This window comes from Sylvia atricapilla, chromosome 2 (genome assembly GCF_009819655.1).
Source record: "Sylvia atricapilla isolate bSylAtr1 chromosome 2, bSylAtr1.pri, whole genome shotgun sequence".
NCBI lineage: Eukaryota > Metazoa > Chordata > Aves > Passeriformes > Sylviidae > Sylvia > Sylvia atricapilla.
Genome location: NC_089141.1, coordinates 29,405,962 through 29,424,945, shown reverse-complemented (window position 1 = coordinate 29,424,945; position 18,984 = coordinate 29,405,962). Strand labels below are relative to the sequence as shown.

The window sequence follows — 18,984 nt, the reverse complement described above, 5'->3', positions numbered from 1 at the left end:
AAGTTCTTGATTTTATTTCCCAGTGGCAGTTCTCCTGACCCTTGAACATGTACTTGGCCACCCCCTGTAGATGCTGTAACCAAAGTCTCGCTGTTAAATTCACTATGAACAGCCACCAAAATACATGCTCTCCCTAATTAATTCCATCTCAATGTCTTTTATTATTATGTTGCTTTTTCTTTCCTGATAATAAGGAACCAGCCTTTCTGCTTTCTCACTTGATTACTGGCTCCTGATTGCAAGCACTGGAGGCGAGGAAATGGCGTTGATGTGGGATTTGGGGATTCTTATATATTTAGCATTAGAAGCGCTGCCACCTTGATTTCTTTCAACAATGTGTAAGGCAGAAGAACTTTCCCCGTGGTGGCTGGCAACAGAGTGGGTGCCCTGGGAGCCTGTCCAAGGCAGCACAGAGCCAGCACCCCCTGACACGCCACAGAAGCCTGATCTGTCCTGTCTACCAACATCCCACTGGGACCAGAGCTGGTTTATCCCAGGACAAAGACCTTTCCTGTGATTATCTAAAATCTCTTATCAGCAGTGGCCAGCAGCAGTGGCCAGCAGCAGGGCACCGTCAGGGCTTGACGCATCCCTGGGGCAGCGTGATGCAACGCCCTGCAATCACAGCAGGCAGAAAGTTCCTGTGGCACACCGGGCTCAGAGCCAGCGGGAGGGACAGCGGCTCTCGGAGAGACACCCACGGGGTCCTGGGGGATGCAAGCGGCCCACAAGACGTCAGCAAGGCCTTCCAGCTGTCCCAGGTCACAGGCCTTTGGGCACATCCTGCGTCTCCCTTTGGTCATGTTCAACAGCCGTGGCCAGTGTCCTGCTGTGACAGCAGACCTGTCCTGCTGCTTCCCCCTGTGTCCTGCTGTGACACTTCCCTGGGGCACCACGAGCCTCTCCAGCTGCTGAGCGCTGCCCAAGGCCAAAGCCATTGCTGCACGTGGCGTTTGACACCAAGGCCCACACAGCCACTCACTCCCTGCCCCACCAGTGGGATCAGAGAGAGAATCAAGGGCAAGAAGAAGTGATAAAGACGTGGGCTGAAATAAAGCCAATTTAATAGGGAAAGCAAAAGCCATGCATGCAAACAGAGCAAAACAAGGAATTCATTCACCACTTCCCACGGGCAGGTGGGTGTTCAGCAATCCCCAGGACTGCAGGGCTCCATCAAAGGTAATGGTGACCTGGGAAGACAAAGTCCATCACTCCAAAAGTCTCCTACTTCTTCCTTCTTCCCCCCACTTTCTGTACTGAACACGATGCCATATGGTCTGGAACATTGCTTGGGTCAGTTGGGAACATTTATCCCACCGGTATCTCCTCCCAGTTCCCCATGCATGGCAGTAGAGAGAGCAGCAAAGGCCTCGGCTCTATGCAAGCCCTGCTCAGCAAAACAACAGAACACCAGTGCTTATCAGCCTTAGGTGCAGCACAAATACAACACACAGCCCCACACCAGCCACAGGGAAGAAAATCCGCAGCATAAACCAGCCCAGCCAGCTGTGTTCTCCAGGGGACACAGATCCCAGCCTTGAGCTCCAGCCAGGTCAACCACCAGAGGGATCCCCTCTGTGGTCCTCTCCTCGCCAGGAGCCAGTCTCCATCCCTTCCTTACGGTTCAACACCTGGCTCTGCAAGCAGCGTGGAGGCAGAAGAGCTCCAAAGGCAGAGCTCCATCGTGCCCCAGCCAGAGCTGCCACTGCAATGGGAATGGCTCAGGTCTCTCCCAGTATGTCCCTCATGCTCCATTTCCTCTGGGTAAGACCAGGCTGGCCCTTTGCCCAGGCTGGGGAGGGACACAGAGAGCAGATCAGCTCTGAAAACCTCACTCTGGCTGGAGGGAATCGTGTTTGCCCTCATTTGGGGAACTCGCTGATTGGCAGCTGCTTTCCTAGAAAAGCAGAACTTCTGGGTGCTGGTGCAATGATCCCCTTGCCTCTCTGTGTTCACAGGGCTGGTGTTTGGGCAAGCCTGCCCCACAGCTCACCATCCTCCTGGGGAGCCCCTCCCGAGCCATGGCTCAGGAGGGGGGCAATGTCACATCATGTCTCTCCAAATGACCCCGTGACATCCCCAGTACCTCCTGCTGTCACATCTCCCATAACTCTGATTGTCCCAAAGCCCTCAGACCTGTCCTTGTCCTCCCTTGAACCTGACCAGGACCCTTTCAGATGTGGGGCACCTCTGGACCAGGCTTCAGCTGCCCCCTCCAGAGTCCCCAGTCCCCTCAGCCGTTCCTTCATCCACAGCTGGCTGGAGACCCTGTCCCTGCTGCCCACACTGGGGCAGGACAAGCCAAACGCAGAGTGGTCTCAGCAGCTGAGAGAAATGGCCTGATCAGGAACAAGGAGATGGGAAACTCCAGGGTATCCCAAAGCTGGGATGTCTGGACATGGGGCTGGGCTCTTGAGGGGGACTACCATCCAAAGACGCTGAGACCTACAGCTCTATTGCCCCTCACTGTTGCATGACTGGGACGAGTGTTGGGCAGATCCACACTTTTTTGTGCACAGAATCCAGTCAGACACCAGCTTTTGCGGTGTTACTGTCAACATAAGCAGGAAGCTTTTCAGCCTGAGGCTGGGGACACAAAGGAACAGGTTGCCCCGTGAGTTTGCACAGCCTCTCTGGATGGACACAGCTCTGACCTGCCTGGTGTAGAGCAAGATGTCACAGCACAGAGCAGGGCACTGCACTAGAATGAGGTCTCTGAAGATCCGTTCCAACCCAAACCATTCCGTGACTTGGGGATTCTTTGTCTGTTTTTAATTCCCGGCATTATTCTGGAGAGTTCACTCCCCATACAGCCAGTGTTCCCCTGCCCCTCACCAGGGCGCTCCAGGAGTGAAAGCACCACACTGACAATGGCTTCACAAGGATTCTTTTATTAGCAAAAAGAGGGGGAAATGCCCTTGGAGTCCAGGTACCAGCTGGAAAAGGGCTTGGCAGCCTCAAGGGACTGTTGGAGGTCGGGGCCGCCTCACAACACCTCCCAGCTTCATGCTGCTCTTTGAAAATAAAGAGGAGAGCACGAGCCTGCAGCTCTTCCAATGGACTTCCGGGTGCAGCCAGATGCTTCTTCCTATGAGGATAAGGCACCATCTGGTTCTCCAGGGGTCACAACCATCTCCGGTGTCAGTGCCAGTGCCGGGAGATCAGATCAGCTGCCACGGAGTGGGGAACACGAGCGCGACTGGGGAGAGCCTGCCATGGTCAGCGACGGGGACGTCTTGTGCTTCCTGACACCAGCGCCTGTCCTGCAACACCAGCATTCCTTAACTCCGGGGATCATCCCAGGGGGACACACGGTCCCTCGACCCTGAGCCGGGGGACTCTGAAGCCCTGCAGTGTGTGCACAGAGCAATGGGATGGGCTCCTGCCTCCAGCATGGAGAGGGATATCCAGCCCCAGCTGAGGGGGACCGCCCCCATTTCAAAGCCCTTCACAGCACGTCCCCACCCCTGCCCTGCTGGGCACCTCTTCCAGGGAGACCACCCGCTGTCTTGGTGCCCCTGGACTCGGCATCCCCCCAGCTCTTACCTGGTGGCCAGGACAGGGTCACCAGCTGGGCTGCCCCTCGCTGAGGTTGATCTGCTCCAGGATCTGGCTGTACCTCCGGGTCAGGGCGTTGGTGTCCCTGGTGAGGTGGGTGAGGACCTGCTGCAGGCCAGTCAGGTGGTGGGACAGGCGCTCCTCCAGCTGGGCATCCTCGGCCTCGTTGCTGTCCGAGGATGCGTCGGTGTCGGTGTCGGCGTCGGTCGGGCTCTGGTCACCCACAGAGGCCAGGCCTTTCTCCACCATGGGCTTGATGGCCTTGAGCAGCTGGTAGCGCTCGTAGAGGTCCGTGCGGCTCTCCGCGGCCGGGGCTGCCCCCTCCTGCTGCGGGAAGACCCCTCGGAGCAGGCTGGGGAACATCACCTCCTGCTCCATCTTCTGGGTGGCTGAGAAGTACTGCTCCATGGCCCTTCTCCTACAGCTCTGGCGCTGCTGCTCTGCGATCTTCTGACGCTGTCGCCTGCTCCCTGTCCCTGCTGGGGCTTTTTATGCAGTGCCGGGGCACGGCCCCCTCTGCTGTCCCCTGCTGTCCTCCCCTGGCAGCCCTGCTTGGGCTGGATGGCCTTGGGGTCGGGCTTGGCTCCAGCCCAGCTGGGGCTGGGCCATGCTGTGTCCCTGGCTCTGTGCAATCTCTCCCGGCCCAGCCTCCCCTGGCCTTCGCCCGAGCTGGCAGGGGGTCCCGCTGCCCCCCCAGTGCCAGGAAGGACGGGGGGTTAGCAAGGAGGAGAGGTGCCCAGGGTGTCTCCCATCCTGTCCTATATTATCTCAATGCCCCAACATCTTCACTTCTGGGGCCCTGCGGGTGTGGGTCCAGCCCCTGCCCCCCAGTTTGGCCACGCTGCAAGGGCCTGTCACCTCCCCTGGTTCTTGCTGCCATGCGCTCAGGACGTGAACGCTCCAGGGACATTGAGCAACCCCTTTTGCACATCTATGGAAATCTCACTGGAAATGCCCTGGAACACGGCTGTTTAGGGACAATGGAGCCCGCTGGTATCCAGAGACTGGGGTCCCCAGAAACATCCTCTTCCCCCAGCCTCTCCCTGAGTTCAGCACTGATGTGGACAAGGACAGGGACCTGACTCCATGATGTAACTCCTGTGCCAGCAGCACAGAGCCATTACAGGCCCCAGGGAATTGTGGACATGGGTAGCCTGCCAGGTCCCAATTCTGGGAGGGCAAAAGCCACATCCAGGGCGCCAGCCAGCACTGCCTGTCCTTGTGTGTGGCAATCAGGGAAAATGATTCTATTTTGGGGCAAGGCTGTGGGGTACTTCATTCCTTTTGCGACCTCTGGTGCTGGCAGGTCTCCCTCTGTCCCCAAGTGTCCCAGCCAGGTGCCTGCTCTGCCACGCACCCTTTCCCCGCCAGACCTGTCCTTGCCGCCCCTCTTGTCCCTTTCCTTGTGTTCTGCCGCCTCTTGGTGTCCCTACCATGGGCCCAACGCTGCACCAAGGTGTGTGGGTGCTGCTGGCACTGTGCAGGTGCCAGACAGAGGCTTGGCCACATCAGGGCACCTGGGTCCCTGCAGAGCTTCCTGGAGCTGCAGGTGCATCACAGGGCTCTGGGGACAGAGGACACAGGGGAGGCTTTGCTCTCCTGCTTCCCCCACCACTTCCCGAGCTGCTCATGGTGAGCGTGGCAGCACGTTTGGGGCTGGCATGGGCTCAGCAGAATCCATTTTCTGCCCAGCTCCCTCTCCTTGGGACATGAATAATTGCCAAACCCTCTCTGTGCTTCTGGGGACCCCATTAGCAACAAATGGTCCCCTACATCCCCCACACCCTGCTGGGAGAGACAGGGGAGAGCTGGGCAGCTGCCAGTGCCAGCAGGGATGGCAGGAGCAGGAGGGCAAGTGATTTAGTAAAAAATATGGATATTGATCTAATACCGATATCCAACTCCGACGGACAAAGACTCTCTAACAGTTTGAAGTTAGAAAGTGTGTGTTTATTACGACGCCGGGCAGCGTGCGGGATAGCTCCCAAATACACACGTGCAAATCACAGATGCTCACAGGGTCTTTTTATGCACAGGAGTATTGAATACCCAAAACACAAATGCATATGAATAACTCTGGTCCATCCCATTCCCCGCTTCGTATGGTAATTAGCCAAAAAGCAATTAAGCATGCACAGTTTGTTCCTTGAAATGGGTCGGTGGTCCTTCTTACAGGGTGGGGTCTCAAAATGATGAAGTAAGATGGGTCTTCCTCGCTTTGACTTTTTAACCTTTTAGTGTTGGTGACCCCTGGATCCTGTTTTCTCCAGACTATCTGATTTATGATCACATTGTATTCTTGGAGTCTATTGATTAAGTTGACAGGCCTCCTGATTTATCAGTTCCTTCTATTAACAAAGGGAAGTTTACCTCAACAATATCTAGTTAGCAAAGGGAAGTCTACCTCAGCAATATCTAGTTTAACTACAGTCCTTAATTCTTCAGAATTCATGTCTCACAAGGACTGCAGCTGGAGCACAGCACAGCCACCACAGGGGTGCAGCACGGGCAGCTTTGGGCTGAGCTGGACTGGAGTGTGCAGCCCTGGTTTGGGGCCCCAGGGAGGCTGCTCAGGGCCACCAGGGCTCAGGGAGCTGCACTGAGATCCTCAGGTCACTGCTGACACAGACCCCCAGATTCAGGCAAGCTTTGTCCTGTTACCCTGTTACCCTCCTGAAGAGCCCAGCCCCAGCCCCAGCTCAGAGTGCAGATCCTGCCACCACACGTGTCCCCAAGTGTCCCTGTACCATCCCTGGCACATCCTCCTGTCTTAGCCCTCTGTGGTGCCCGGGGACAGGAGTGTGGCACCATGCTCAGCATATGGAGCTGGGAGAAGAAGGAAGAGGGGCACACTCGGAGTGATAGCATTCGTCTTGCCAGGTCACCATGACATGCAATGGAGCCCTGCTCTCCTGCAGGTGGCTGAACACCTGGGTGCCTATGGGAAGTGGTGAAAGAATTCATTCAGTTACTTTGCTTACTTGTGAAGATCCTATGAAGCTTTTCCTATGAAGCTATCTTCATTTCTACCCACGAGTTTTCTCACTTTTACCCTCCCAATTCTCTCCCCCATCGCACCTGGAGGGAGTGGCAGAGCAGCTGAGTGGGGCTGAGTTGCCCGCAGGGCTCAATCTATGACATCCACAGTGAAGCTCCAGCCTCAGGGCAGATGGGTTCCACTCTCAGGCCACCCTGGGGGGACACTATGATCCCCCTGGATCTCCAGGAAGCTCCATGGTGGCCCAGAACTCCTTAGAGCACGGGGCTGGCACTGTGTGCACCCCTCAGAGCAGCAGTGGGCAGCCGGGGTTGCCAGAAGCACCGAGAAAGGGAGAAGAGGAGCAGTGGGTTCAGGTCTGAGGGGGAGGGGACAGGTGGCACAATGGACACCTGGCTGGGCTATGAGGGGACAGCGGGAGAGCTGCCAACCCTGAGGGTTGCAAAAGGGATGAAGGACCCCACGGCCTTTCCCAAAATAGAACCGTTTCCTCCTATTGCCATATTACTGCAAGATAAGTGAGGACAAGAGTTCTGGCCATTGACCAGCCATGGCCCCTGCTCCAGGATGGGAGTAGTGGGGGTGATGCAAGGGGACACCCAAGCCAGGCCAGGCGAAGGCCATAGAGAGGCTGGGCCAAGGTCCAGGATTGGCCATGAGCAGAGGCCATGGATATGGTTCTATTTTGGGAAAGGCCGTGGGGTCCTTCATCCCTTTTGCAACCCTCAGGGTTGGCAGCTCTCCCGCTGTCCCCTCATAGCCCAGCCAGGTGTCCATTGTGCTACCTGTCCCCTCCCCCTCAGACCTGAACCCACTGCTCCTCTTCTCCCTTTCTCGGTGCTTCTGGCAACCCCGGCTGCCCACTGCTGCTCTGAGGGGTGCACACAGTGCCAGCCCCGTGCTCTAAGGAGTTCTGGGCCACCATGGAGCTTCCTGGAGATCCAGGGGGATCATAGTGTCCCCCCAGGGTGGCCTGAGAGTGGAACCCATCTGCCCTGAGGCTGGAGCTTCACTGTGGATGTCATAGATTGAGCCCTGCGGGCAACTCAGCCCCACTCAGCTGCTCTGCCACTCCCTCCAGGTGCGATGGGGGAGAGAATTGGGAGGGTAAAAGTGAGAAAACTCGTGGGTAGAAATGAAGATAGCTTCATAGGAAAAGCTTCATAGGATCTTCACAAGTAAGCAAAGTAACTGAATGAATTCTTTCACCACTTCCCATAGGCACCCAGGTGTTCAGCCACCTGCAGGAGAGCAGGGCTCCATTGCATGTCATGGTGACCTGGCAAGACGAATGCTATCACTCCGAGTGTGCCCCTCTTCCTTCTTCTCCCAGCTCCATATGCTGAGCATGGTGCCACACTCCTGTCCCCGGGCACCACAGAGGGCTAAGACAGGAGGATGTGCCAGGGATGGTACAGGGACACTTGGGGACACGTGTGGTGGCAGGATCTGCACTCTGAGCTGGGGCTGGGGCTGGGCTCTTCAGGAGGGTAACAGGGTAACAGGACAAAGCTTGCCTGAATCTGGGGGTCTGTGTCAGCAGTGACCTGAGGATCTCAGTGCAGCTCCCTGAGCCCTGGTGGCCCTGAGCAGCCTCCCTGGGGCCCCAAACCAGGGCTGCACACTCCAGTCCAGCTCAGCCCAAAGCTGCCCGTGCTGCACCCCTGTGGTGGCTGTGCTGTGCTCCAGCTGCAGTCCTTGTGAGACATGAATTCTGAAGAATTAAGGACTGTAGTTAAACTAGATATTGCTGAGGTAGACTTCCCTTTGCTAACTAGATATTGTTGAGGTAAACTTCCCTTTGTTAATAGAAGGAACTGATAAATCAGGAGGCCTGTCAACTTAATCAATAGACTCCAAGAATACAATGTGATCATAAATCAGATAGTCTGGAGAAAACAGGATCCAGGGGTCACCAACACTAAAAGGTTAAAAAGTCAAAGCGAGGAAGACCCATCTTACTTCATCATTTTGAGACCCCACCCTGTAAGAAGGACCACCGACCCATTTCAAGGAACAAACTGTGCATGCTTAATTGCTTTTTGGCCTAATTACCATACGAAGCGGGGAATGGGATGGACCAGAGTTATTCATATGCATTTGTGTTTTGGGTATTCAATACTCCTGTGCATAAAAAGACCCTGTGAGCATCTGTGATTTGCACGTGTGTATTTGGGAGCTATCCCGCACGCTGCCCGGCGTCGTAATAAACACACACTTTCTAACTTCAAACTGTTAGAGAGTCTTTGTCCGTCGGAGTTGGATATCGGTATTAGATCAATATCCATATTTTTTACTAAATCACTTGCCCTCCTGCTCCTGCCATCCCTGCTGGCACTGGCAGCTGCCCAGCTCTCCCCTGTCTCTCCCAGCAGGGTGTGGGGGATGTAGGGGACCATTTGTTGCTAATGGGGTCCCCAGAAGCACAGAGAGGGTTTGGCAATTATTCATGTCCCAAGGAGAGGGAGCTGGGCAGAAAATGGATTCTGCTGAGCCCATGCCAGCCCCAAACGTGCTGCCACGCTCACCATGAGCAGCTCGGGAAGTGGTGGGGGAAGCAGGAGAGCAAAGCCTCCCCTGTGTCCTCTGTCCCCAGAGCCCTGTGATGCACCTGCAGCTCCAGGAAGCTCTGCAGGGACCCAGGTGCCCTGATGTGGCCAAGCCTCTGTCTGGCACCTGCACAGTGCCAGCAGCACCCACACACCTTGGTGCAGCGTTGGGCCCATGGTAGGGACACCAAGAGGCGGCAGAACACAAGGAAAGGGACAAGAGGGGCGGCAAGGACAGGTCTGGCGGGGAAAGGGTGCGTGGCAGAGCAGGCACCTGGCTGGGACACTTGGGGACAGAGGGAGACCTGCCAGCACCAGAGGTCGCAAAAGGAATGAAGTACCCCACAGCCTTGCCCCAAAATAGAATCATTTTCCCTGATTGCCACACACAAGGACAGGCAGTGCTGGCTGGCGCCCTGGATGTGGCTTTTGCCCTCCCAGAATTGGGACCTGGCAGGCTACCCATGTCCACAATTCCCTGGGGCCTGTAATGGCTCTGTGCTGCTGGCACAGGAGTTACATCATGGAGTCAGGTCCCTGTCCTTGTCCACATCAGTGCTGAACTCAGGGAGAGGCTGGGGGAAGAGGATGTTTCTGGGGACCCCAGTCTCTGGATACCAGCGGGCTCCATTGTCCCTAAACAGCCGTGTTCCAGGGCATTTCCAGTGAGATTTCCATAGATGTGCAAAAGGGGTTGCTCAATGTCCCTGGAGCGTTCACGTCCTGAGCGCATGGCAGCAAGAACCAGGGGAGGTGACAGGCCCTTGCAGCGTGGCCAAACTGGGGGGCAGGGGCTGGACCCACACCCGCAGGGCCCCAGAAGTGAAGATGTTGGGGCATTGAGATAATATAGGACAGGATGGGAGACACCCTGGGCACCTCTCCTCCTTGCTAACCCCCCGTCCTTCCTGGCACTGGGGGGGCAGCGGGACCCCCTGCCAGCTCGGGCGAAGGCCAGGGGAGGCTGGGCCGGGAGAGATTGCACAGAGCCAGGGACACAGCATGGCCCAGCCCCAGCTGGGCTGGAGCCAAGCCCGACCCCAAGGCCATCCAGCCCAAGCAGGGCTGCCAGGGGAGGACAGCAGGGGACAGCAGAGGGGGCCGTGCCCCGGCACTGCATAAAAAGCCCTCAGCAGGGACAGGGAGCAGGCGACAGCGTCAGAAGATCGCAGAGCAGCAGCGCCAGAGCTGTAGGAGAAGGGCCATGGAGCAGTACTTCTCAGCCACCCAGAAGATGGAGCAGGAGGTGATGTTCCCCAGCCTGCTCCGAGGGGTCTTCCCGCAGCAGGAGGGGGCAGCCCCGGCCGCGGAGAGCCGCACGGACCTCTACGAGCGCTACCAGCTGCTCAAGGCCATCAAGCCCATGGTGGAGAAAGGCCTGGCCTCTGTGGGTGACCAGAGCCCGACCGACGCCGACACCGACACCGACGCATCCTCGGACAGCAACGAGGCCGAGGATGCCCAGCTGGAGGAGCGCCTGTCCCACCACCTGACTGGCCTGCAGCAGGTCCTCACCCACCTCACCAGGGACACCAACGCCCTGACCCGGAGGTACAGCCAGATCCTGGAGCAGATCAACCTCAGCGAGGGGCAGCCCAGCTGGTGACCCTGTCCTGGCCACCAGGTAAGAGCTGGGGGGATGCCGAGTCCAGGGGCACCAAGACAGCGGGTGGTCTCCCTGGAAGAGGTGCCCAGCAGGGCAGGGGTGGGGACGTGCTGTGAAGGGCTTTGAAATGGGGGCGGTCCCCCTCAGCTGGGGCTGGATATCCCTCTCCATGCTGGAGGCAGGAGCCCATCCCATTGCTCTGTGCACACACTGCAGGGCTTCAGAGTCCCCCGGCTCAGGGTCGAGGGACCGTGTGTCCCCCTGGGATGATCCCCGGAGTTAAGGAATGCTGGTGTTGCAGGACAGGCGCTGGTGTCAGGAAGCACAAGACGTCCCCGTCGCTGACCATGGCAGGCTCTCCCCAGTCGCGCTCGTGTTCCCCACTCCGTGGCAGCTGATCTGATCTCCCGGCACTGGCACTGACACCGGAGATGGTTGTGACCCCTGGAGAACCAGATGGTGCCTTATCCTCATAGGAAGAAGCATCTGGCTGCACCCGGAAGTCCATTGGACGAGCTGCAGGCTCGTGCTCTCCTCTTTATTTTCAAAGAGCAGCATGAAGCTGGGAGGTGTTGTGAGGCGGCCCCGACCTCCAACAGTCCCTTGAGGCTGCCAAGCCCTTTTCCAGCTGGTACCTGGACTCCAAGGGCATTTCCCCCTCTTTTTGCTAATAAAAGAATCCTTGTGAAGCCATTGTCAGTGTGGTGCTTTCACTCCTGGAGCGCCCTGGTGAGGGGCAGGGGAACACTGGCTGTATGGGGAGTGAACTCTCCAGAATAATGCCGGGAATTAAAAACAGACAAAGAATCCCCAAGTCACGGAATGGTTTGGGTTGGAACGGATCTTCAGAGACCTCATTCTAGTGCAGTGCCCTGCTCTGTGCTGTGACATCTTGCTCTACACCAGGCAGGTCAGAGCTGTGTCCATCCAGAGAGGCTGTGCAAACTCACGGGGCAACCTGTTCCTTTGTGTCCCCAGCCTCAGGCTGAAAAGCTTCCTGCTTATGTTGACAGTAACACCGCAAAAGCTGGTGTCTGACTGGATTCTGTGCACAAAAAAGTGTGGATCTGCCCAACACTCGTCCCAGTCATGCAACAGTGAGGGGCAATAGAGCTGTAGGTCTCAGCGTCTTTGGATGGTAGTCCCCCTCAAGAGCCCAGCCCCATGTCCAGACATCCCAGCTTTGGGATACCCTGGAGTTTCCCATCTCCTTGTTCCTGATCAGGCCATTTCTCTCAGCTGCTGAGACCACTCTGCGTTTGGCTTGTCCTGCCCCAGTGTGGGCAGCAGGGACAGGGTCTCCAGCCAGCTGTGGATGAAGGAACGGCTGAGGAGACTGGGGGCTCTGGAGGGGGCAGCTGAAGCCTGGTCCAGAGGTGCCCCACATCTGAAAGGGTCCTGGTCAGGTTCAAGGGAGGACAAGGACAGGTCTGAGGGCTTTGGGACAATCAGAGTTATGGGAGATGTGACAGCAGGAGGTACTGGGGATGTCACGGGGTCATTTGGAGAGACATGATGTGACATTGCCCCCCTCCTGAGCCATGGCTCGGGAGGGGCTCCCCAGGAGGATGGTGAGCTGTGGGGCAGGCTTGCCCAAACACCAGCCCTGTGAACACAGAGAGGCAAGGGGATCATTGCACCAGCACCCAGAAGTTCTGCTTTTCTAGGAAAGCAGCTGCCAATCAGCGAGTTCCCCAAATGAGGGCAAACACGATTCCCTCCAGCCAGAGTGAGGTTTTCAGAGCTGATCTGCTCTCTGTGTCCCTCCCAGCCTGGGCAAAGGGCCAGCCTGGTCTTACCCAGAGGAAATGGAGCATGAGGGACATACTGGGAGAGACCTGAGCCATTCCCATTGCAGTGGCAGCTCTGGCTGGGGCACGATGGAGCTCTGCCTTTGGAGCTCTTCTGCCTCCACGCTGCTTGCAGAGCCAGGTGTTGAACCAGTAAGGAAGGGATGGAGACTGGCTCCTGGCGAGGAGAGGACCACAGAGGGGATCCCTCTGGTAGGTTGACCTGGCTGGAGCTCAAGGCTGGGATCTGTGTCCCCTGGAGAACACAGCTGGCTGGGCTGGTTTATGCTGCGGATTTTCTTCCCTGTGGCTGGTGTGGGGCTGTGTGTTGTATTTGTGCTGCACCTAAGGCTGATAAGCACTGGTGTTCTGTTGTTTTGCTGAGCAGGGCTTGCATAGAGCCGAGGCCTTTGCTGCTCTCTCTACTGCCATGCATGGGGAACTGGGAGGAGATACCGGTGGGATAAATGTTCCCAACTGACCCAAGCAATGTTCCAGACCATATGGCATCGTGTTCAGTACAGAAAGTGGGGGGAAGAAGGAAGAAGTAGGAGACTTTTGGAGTGATGGACTTTGTCTTCCCAGGTCACCATTACCTTTGATGGAGCCCTGCAGTCCTGGGGATTGCTGAACACCCACCTGCCCGTGGGAAGTGGTGAATGAATTCCTTGTTTTGCTCTGTTTGCATGCATGGCTTTTGCTTTCCCTATTAAATTGGCTTTATTTCAGCCCACGTCTTTATCACTTCTTCTTGCCCTTGATTCTCTCTCTGATCCCACTGGTGGGGCAGGGAGTGAGTGGCTGTGTGGGCCTTGGTGTCAAACGCCACGTGCAGCAATGGCTTTGGCCTTGGGCAGCGCTCAGCAGCTGGAGAGGCTCGTGGTGCCCCAGGGAAGTGTCACAGCAGGACACAGGGGGAAGCAGCAGGACAGGTCTGCTGTCACAGCAGGACACTGGCCACGGCTGTTGAACATGACCAAAGGGAGACGCAGGATGTGCCCAAAGGCCTGTGACCTGGGACAGCTGGAAGGCCTTGCTGACGTCTTGTGGGCCGCTTGCATCCCCCAGGACCCCGTGGGTGTCTCTCCGAGAGCCGCTGTCCCTCCCGCTGGCTCTGAGCCCGGTGTGCCACAGGAACTTTCTGCCTGCTGTGATTGCAGGGCGTTGCATCACGCTGCCCCAGGGATGCGTCAAGCCCTGACGGTGCCCTGCTGCTGGCCACTGCTGCTGGCCACTGCTGATAAGAGATTTTAGATAATCACAGGAAAGGTCTTTGTCCTGGGATAAACCAGCTCTGGTCCCAGTGGGATGTTGGTAGACAGGACAGATCAGGCTTCTGTGGCGTGTCAGGGGGTGCTGGCTCTGTGCTGCCTTGGACAGGCTCCCAGGGCACCCACTCTGTTGCCAGCCACCACGGGGAAAGTTCTTCTGCCTTACACATTGTTGAAACAAATCAGGGTGGCAGCACTTCTTATAAATCTGTTTAGGGATATCATATCCATCAGAGAGCTGTGACCTGGCACAGGGCTCAGTGTCAGGAAGACAAGAAGTAGAGCATAGTTTTGATCCAAAATATTGAATGAGTAAGAACCCCCAAATTCTCTTCTCTAACCAGTTTCAGACATCCTAATCACACAACCGCCCCACCTCCAACAATGGGGGGCTGCCAGTTTCCCTCCATTCCCACAGGGCAGGTTCCCTGTCTGTACACCCCTGCCTTTCCATTTTTGGGGTGCTCTGGTCTTATCTGTACCCCCTGCTGCTTCCTACCACCTTCCTGGGCAGATGCTGGGGGTAAGCACCCCACAGATTCATATTCGCTCACCCCTGGTCTGGCTCTGTGGTCAGGGAATTTAGCAGTGAGCCAGCAAGGTATGCTCAGGGCAAAGGCAGTGGAGGTGCGGGATTCTTCCCTTCTGCTCATCCCTGATGAGGCCTCACCTGGAGTGCTGCATCCAGGTCTGGTCCAGTTCTGGTACAAGAGAGACATGGACGTACTGGAGAGAGTCCAGTAAAGGGTCATAAAGGTGATGGAAGAGCAGGAGTATCTTCCGTATGAGGAAAATCTGAGACAGCTGGTGGTGTCCAGACTTGGAAAGAGAAGGCGGAGAAACATCTGATCAGTGTTTGTAAAGACCTGATGCAGGTCAAGAGGTGACTGAGTGGGTGACTCTTGACTCACCCACTGGTGTTCAGTGAAAGGACAGGAAAGGAGTGACAGGCACAAACTGAAACACACAAAAAATCCTGTCTAAACACGAGAAAGCCTTTATTTTTTTTCCAAAAACTGAAGGTGCTCAAACATTGTCACAGGCTATCCAGAAAGGGGGTGGAATCTCCATTCACAGAGATATCCAATATCCATGGTTCCATTGTTGGCCTTGCTTGAGCAGTTGTTGAAGCAGATTGTCTCCAGAGGTGCCTTCCAGCCTCTCCAGCACTGACTCTGTCTCTGTCCCTGCCTCGTGCTCCCTGTGCTGTCAGCCCAGGAGCTGACTGCAGCCTGCTCACAGCAGCTGACCAGGACGATGCTCTGCCAGGCTGGGGTGGAGGTGGGCATGCTGGCTTTGGGCTGGGTCCCACAATCTCTGACTCCTGTCGATGCCCCCTCAGGAATACTCCTTCAGGCTTGGAACTTTCACGTTTCTCCTCAGGCTGACAACTTCTGAGTTTTAAAAGTACCTTTTCTAACTCCCTAGTCACTTTTAAACCCTGCTGCTGATCATATTTGGTTTAATATGACCTTTAATAAGCAGTTTGGGGCAAGCACCCTTCAGACAAGTATCCCCTATTCATTATCACCTTTTAGCAGGAGTTGCTCTCTAGGCCAGCTGCCATAGTTGGGCTGGGTGAGACCCCCACACCAGCACAGAAGAAGGTGAGTTTTCAGGCAGAGCACATGGGAAATTGTCCCTCTCTGGATAAACCCATCACTTGTTCATCTTCTCCACTCTTCAAAACTGCCCAGATCAAGGCAGCTTTTCCATGGTGCTGCCTGCAACCTGCCTGCAACCTGTCTGCCCTGGGGGAAGGGGCTGGACTCACCATCCTGGGCCTCCAGCAGTGGTGAAGACGGTGGTGACAGGGCAGGATGGCAAAGAACCTGACGGACCTCAAGCACCTCCTTACCACCACACTGAGAGCACGCCAATGCAGTGGGACCTCTGGGCAGCTCGGGCGAAGGCCAGGGGAGGCTGGGCCAGGAGAGATTGCACAGAGCCAGGGACACAGCATGGCCCAGCCCCAGCTGGGCTGGAGCCAAGCCCGACCCCAAGGCCATCCAGCCCAAGCAGGGCTGCCAGGGGAGGACAGCAGGGGACAGCAGAGGGGGCCGTGCCCCGGCACTGCATAAAAAGCCCCAGCAGGGACAGGGAGCAGGCGACAGCGTCAGAAGATCGCAGAGCAGCAGCGCCAGAGCTGTAGGAGAAGGGCCATGGAGCAGTACTTCTCAGCCACCCAGAAGATGGAGCAGGAGGTGATGTTCCCCAGCCTGCTCCGAGGGGTCTTCCCGCAGCAGGAGGGGGCAGCCCCGGCCGCGGAGAGCCGCACGGACCTCTACGAGCGCTACCAGCTGCTCAAGGCCATCAAGCCCATGGTGGAGAAAGGCCTGGCCTCTGTGGGTGACCAGAGCCCGACCGACGCCGACACCGACACCGACACAGCCTTAGATGAGGGTGCAGACAGCAATCTGGAAGAGCGCCTCTCCCATCACGTCAATGGCTTGCAGCAGGTTCTCACAGACCTCACCAAAAACACCAAAGCCCTGACCCGGAGGTACAGCCAGATCCTGGAGGAGATCCACCTTAGTGAAGATCAGTCCAGCTCTTGAGCCTGCACTTTCTGTGTCTGAGGTAAGAGCTTGGGGACACTCAGTGCCAAGGAGGAGTTGGCTGAGGGGTAACATACTTTGTCCTCATGCCCCATCAGCTGTGTGGTGTTATAATGTTTGCATCACACCCCCAAATCCCAGGAGTTCTGAGTCTGCACTTCATTGCTCAACAGAAATATTCTCCTGTATTTGTCTTTCTCAATTGCCACTGGTGGAAGCTGTATCAGTGAACAAAGGCAGCTCTGTGAGCTCCGTGCTGTCCCTAAGACTCCCCAGTTTGCAGCATAGACAATATCTTTCTGCTGCTGGCCAGACACTAAAGATCCCAGGGAAAAAAGGGAAGGGTGGTTGAAACACTGTGATTGGACTCCAGGAACTACCAGACACTGGTGCTCCAGTTATTTCTCTTATTCCTGACAGAAAATGCAACAGTCATTTTTAGGGAGGAGTTTGGCACTTTCAGGTTTCCAAATATTTAACTTTGGCACACCACCTGCAAACAGTTCAAACACTTGAATCTTCCCCTAGCTTGAAAAGCAAACCCATTCTCCATGCTGGTGGGACTTTTATCCCTGAGGCCCCTTGGGGAGACATTCCCATGATCCATCAGAGATGGGGCTCATGGCCCTTGTAGTGAAAAGAAGAGCATAGAAAAATGATAGCAACAACAGAGGGCATTAACAGGAGTTTACCTTTATTTAGGAAGACACCCAGACAGGAATGAGGTGACTATGTGTGTTATCCCCACAGGGTCTGTTGTCCAAGCCCAGTGGCACCACTTCTCCTGCGCCAAGTCCCACCGAGGAGCGTCCATTGTGAGCAGTGCAGAGCTTGGCCGTGTGCCTGCACCATCCAACTCATCCCACGGCCACTCCTGCCATCAAGCTTCCTGTTTCATTTCACTCCTGCCCTAGGGGGATTTCTGTGGGGCAGAAATGAGTGGTTGGTGTAGCTGCTTTGTAGAAGGAGCCTGTAACTTTGAAGTAATGCTTTTTTCTGTGTGTGCCTAAACACCTTCAAACCATTCTCTTTGGTAATGTAAATTAAATACAAAGCCCTTTGCAGATGTGTCCTGTGTTTCCTACCAGCTGTCACTTCTGTAGAACTACCACCCCCCAGCAAAAGAGGGTGAAGGACCTTGGCCGCCAAGGCCAGGCTTCAGTGCAGGAACATGAGCTGGGTTTCTTTGGCAATGCTTTGAGATGAATGTTCCCTCAGCTCTGTCTCTCTCACCTTGCAAAACCTTGGTGTAATCCTGCCACCATTCTGTGCTTGGTGCTGGATCCCAACCTGCTCCCCAGCATTCTTCCTTCCTTCCCACAACATCCCCTTCTCTCCTGGATTCCCAGCTTCACAGTGCCTCAACCCCATCAGGACCTGCACATCCCATCCCTTGTCCTACACTCACCCAGCCCTTCATACCCAGCACCATGGCCCCTCCTGTGAACAACCTGTTGGAATCCTCACAAGCCCCAGCAAAACAGGGGTGGCAGTCCTGCTCCTCCCTGCTGGGCCATGACACACTCCAGAGCTGGGAACAGAGGAGGAGGTGGGGAAGCTCAGCTCAGATAGGAAGGCAGGATCTTGCTCACCTCTGATCCCTGGGAGCTGTGGGGAGACCAGGGGCAAAGCCCTCAATGGCTGGGTGAGCAGGAGCTGCAAACTCTTCACAGGCAGATTGGAGCCTTCAGGACAGGTTGGGTCCCACCTCCAGGTGACTCATTCCCTCCCAGACACACCACCCTTGGGAAGTCCTACTGAGCTGGGCACTAGATGGGGGTGTCCCCTTGCCTGTTCAGGACATGTTAAAATAACCTCAGCTGTTGAAATGGTGACCCTTTGGCTGAACAAACACTGGTCCTCCATCAGCTTTCCACTTTTGATTACAAAACTGGAGATCTCTAAGCATCTGTGGTGAGAGGAGGATTGTCACCATGCCCTGTGCTGCAGGCTCTGGTTGTGTCGTTCATGTTGCTACAGGTGCTCTCTGAATCTGCTGTATCACAAAAGTAATATCCTTCAGACTGAAACCAGAGACTCATCAGCTCCAAAAGCCTCCATCTAAAATGAACAGATGTTCTGCAGATGGTATCCCTGTTTCCTCCATTCACCTCCAGGCAGTTCCATGCCTTGTTCATGTATTCATGTCGACCCCTTTAGTGGGGTCCTGATTGCTCAGTAGCAATTGAGGATCCACAGCACCATAAAAGGAAGACAAGACCAGAAACTTCCTGCCTTGCTTTTATTTTAGTGAAACTTTAATTGCACAGAAAATAAAAGACAAAAATCGTTGTGCTCTTTAGCAGCGGAATGTACTGTGGCAGCTCGGATCTCAGACACAAGCCTTCAGCCATGTACCCTGAGAAGGTGGGTGGAGCTGATAAATGGCTGGAAGGCACCAGTTAGGAATGTTGACAGTGTTTGCACAGCACATGGTGTTTGATTTAGAAGTGGTTCTTGAGTTGCTGAGTCTCTTAAACAGAGGCTGCCAATTCAGTATATTAAGGAAATAAATACTGTATAAGTACTTCTATGGTTAGTACTATTTTCCAAACTGGTACACAGTCACAGAATCATGGAGTGGTTTAGGTTGGAAGGGACCTTAAAGATCTCCAGGTTCCAAACCCCCCTACTGTGGGCAGAGATGCCTCCTA

The 18,984-nt window shown here is 55.7% G+C and overlaps 3 protein-coding genes across 5 annotated transcripts; 2 read left to right on the top strand and 1 right to left on the bottom strand.

Moving 5' to 3' along the window:
* Positions 1-2,875: 2,875 nt before the first annotated feature.
* LOC136375627 (thyroid hormone-inducible hepatic protein-like) lies at positions 2,876-4,045 on the bottom strand. Of its 2 annotated transcripts, none has more exons than XM_066341241.1 (2): positions 3,547-4,045; positions 2,876-3,263 (listed from the first exon to the last, which is right to left on the bottom strand). In XM_066341241.1, the coding sequence occupies exon 1, from the start codon at positions 3,964-3,966 to the stop codon at positions 3,565-3,567; it is 402 nt and encodes a 133-aa protein (XP_066197338.1). In that variant the 5' UTR covers positions 3,967-4,045; the 3' UTR covers positions 2,876-3,263; positions 3,547-3,564. The 2 variants fall into 2 exon arrangements, with proteins under 2 accessions (XP_066197338.1, XP_066197339.1); XM_066341242.1 differs by having other exon boundaries at positions 2,876-3,258.
* A 6,207-nt stretch (positions 4,046-10,252) lies between these two features.
* On the top strand, positions 10,253-11,400 carry LOC136375626 (thyroid hormone-inducible hepatic protein-like). Of its 2 annotated transcripts, none has more exons than XM_066341240.1 (2): positions 10,253-10,729; positions 11,018-11,400. In XM_066341240.1, the coding sequence occupies exon 1, from the start codon at positions 10,310-10,312 to the stop codon at positions 10,709-10,711; it is 402 nt and encodes a 133-aa protein (XP_066197337.1). In that variant the 5' UTR covers positions 10,253-10,309; the 3' UTR covers positions 10,712-10,729; positions 11,018-11,400. The 2 variants fall into 2 exon arrangements, with proteins under 2 accessions (XP_066197337.1, XP_066197336.1); XM_066341239.1 differs by having other exon boundaries at positions 11,013-11,400.
* A 4,463-nt stretch (positions 11,401-15,863) lies between these two features.
* LOC136375625 (mid1-interacting protein 1A-like) lies at positions 15,864-17,394 on the top strand. Its single transcript, XM_066341238.1, has 2 exons — positions 15,864-16,352; positions 17,081-17,394. Exon 1 carries the CDS (start codon positions 15,935-15,937, stop codon positions 16,328-16,330), a length of 396 nt encoding a protein of 131 aa, XP_066197335.1. The 5' UTR covers positions 15,864-15,934; the 3' UTR covers positions 16,331-16,352; positions 17,081-17,394.
* The last annotated feature ends 1,590 nt before the right edge of the window (positions 17,395-18,984 follow it).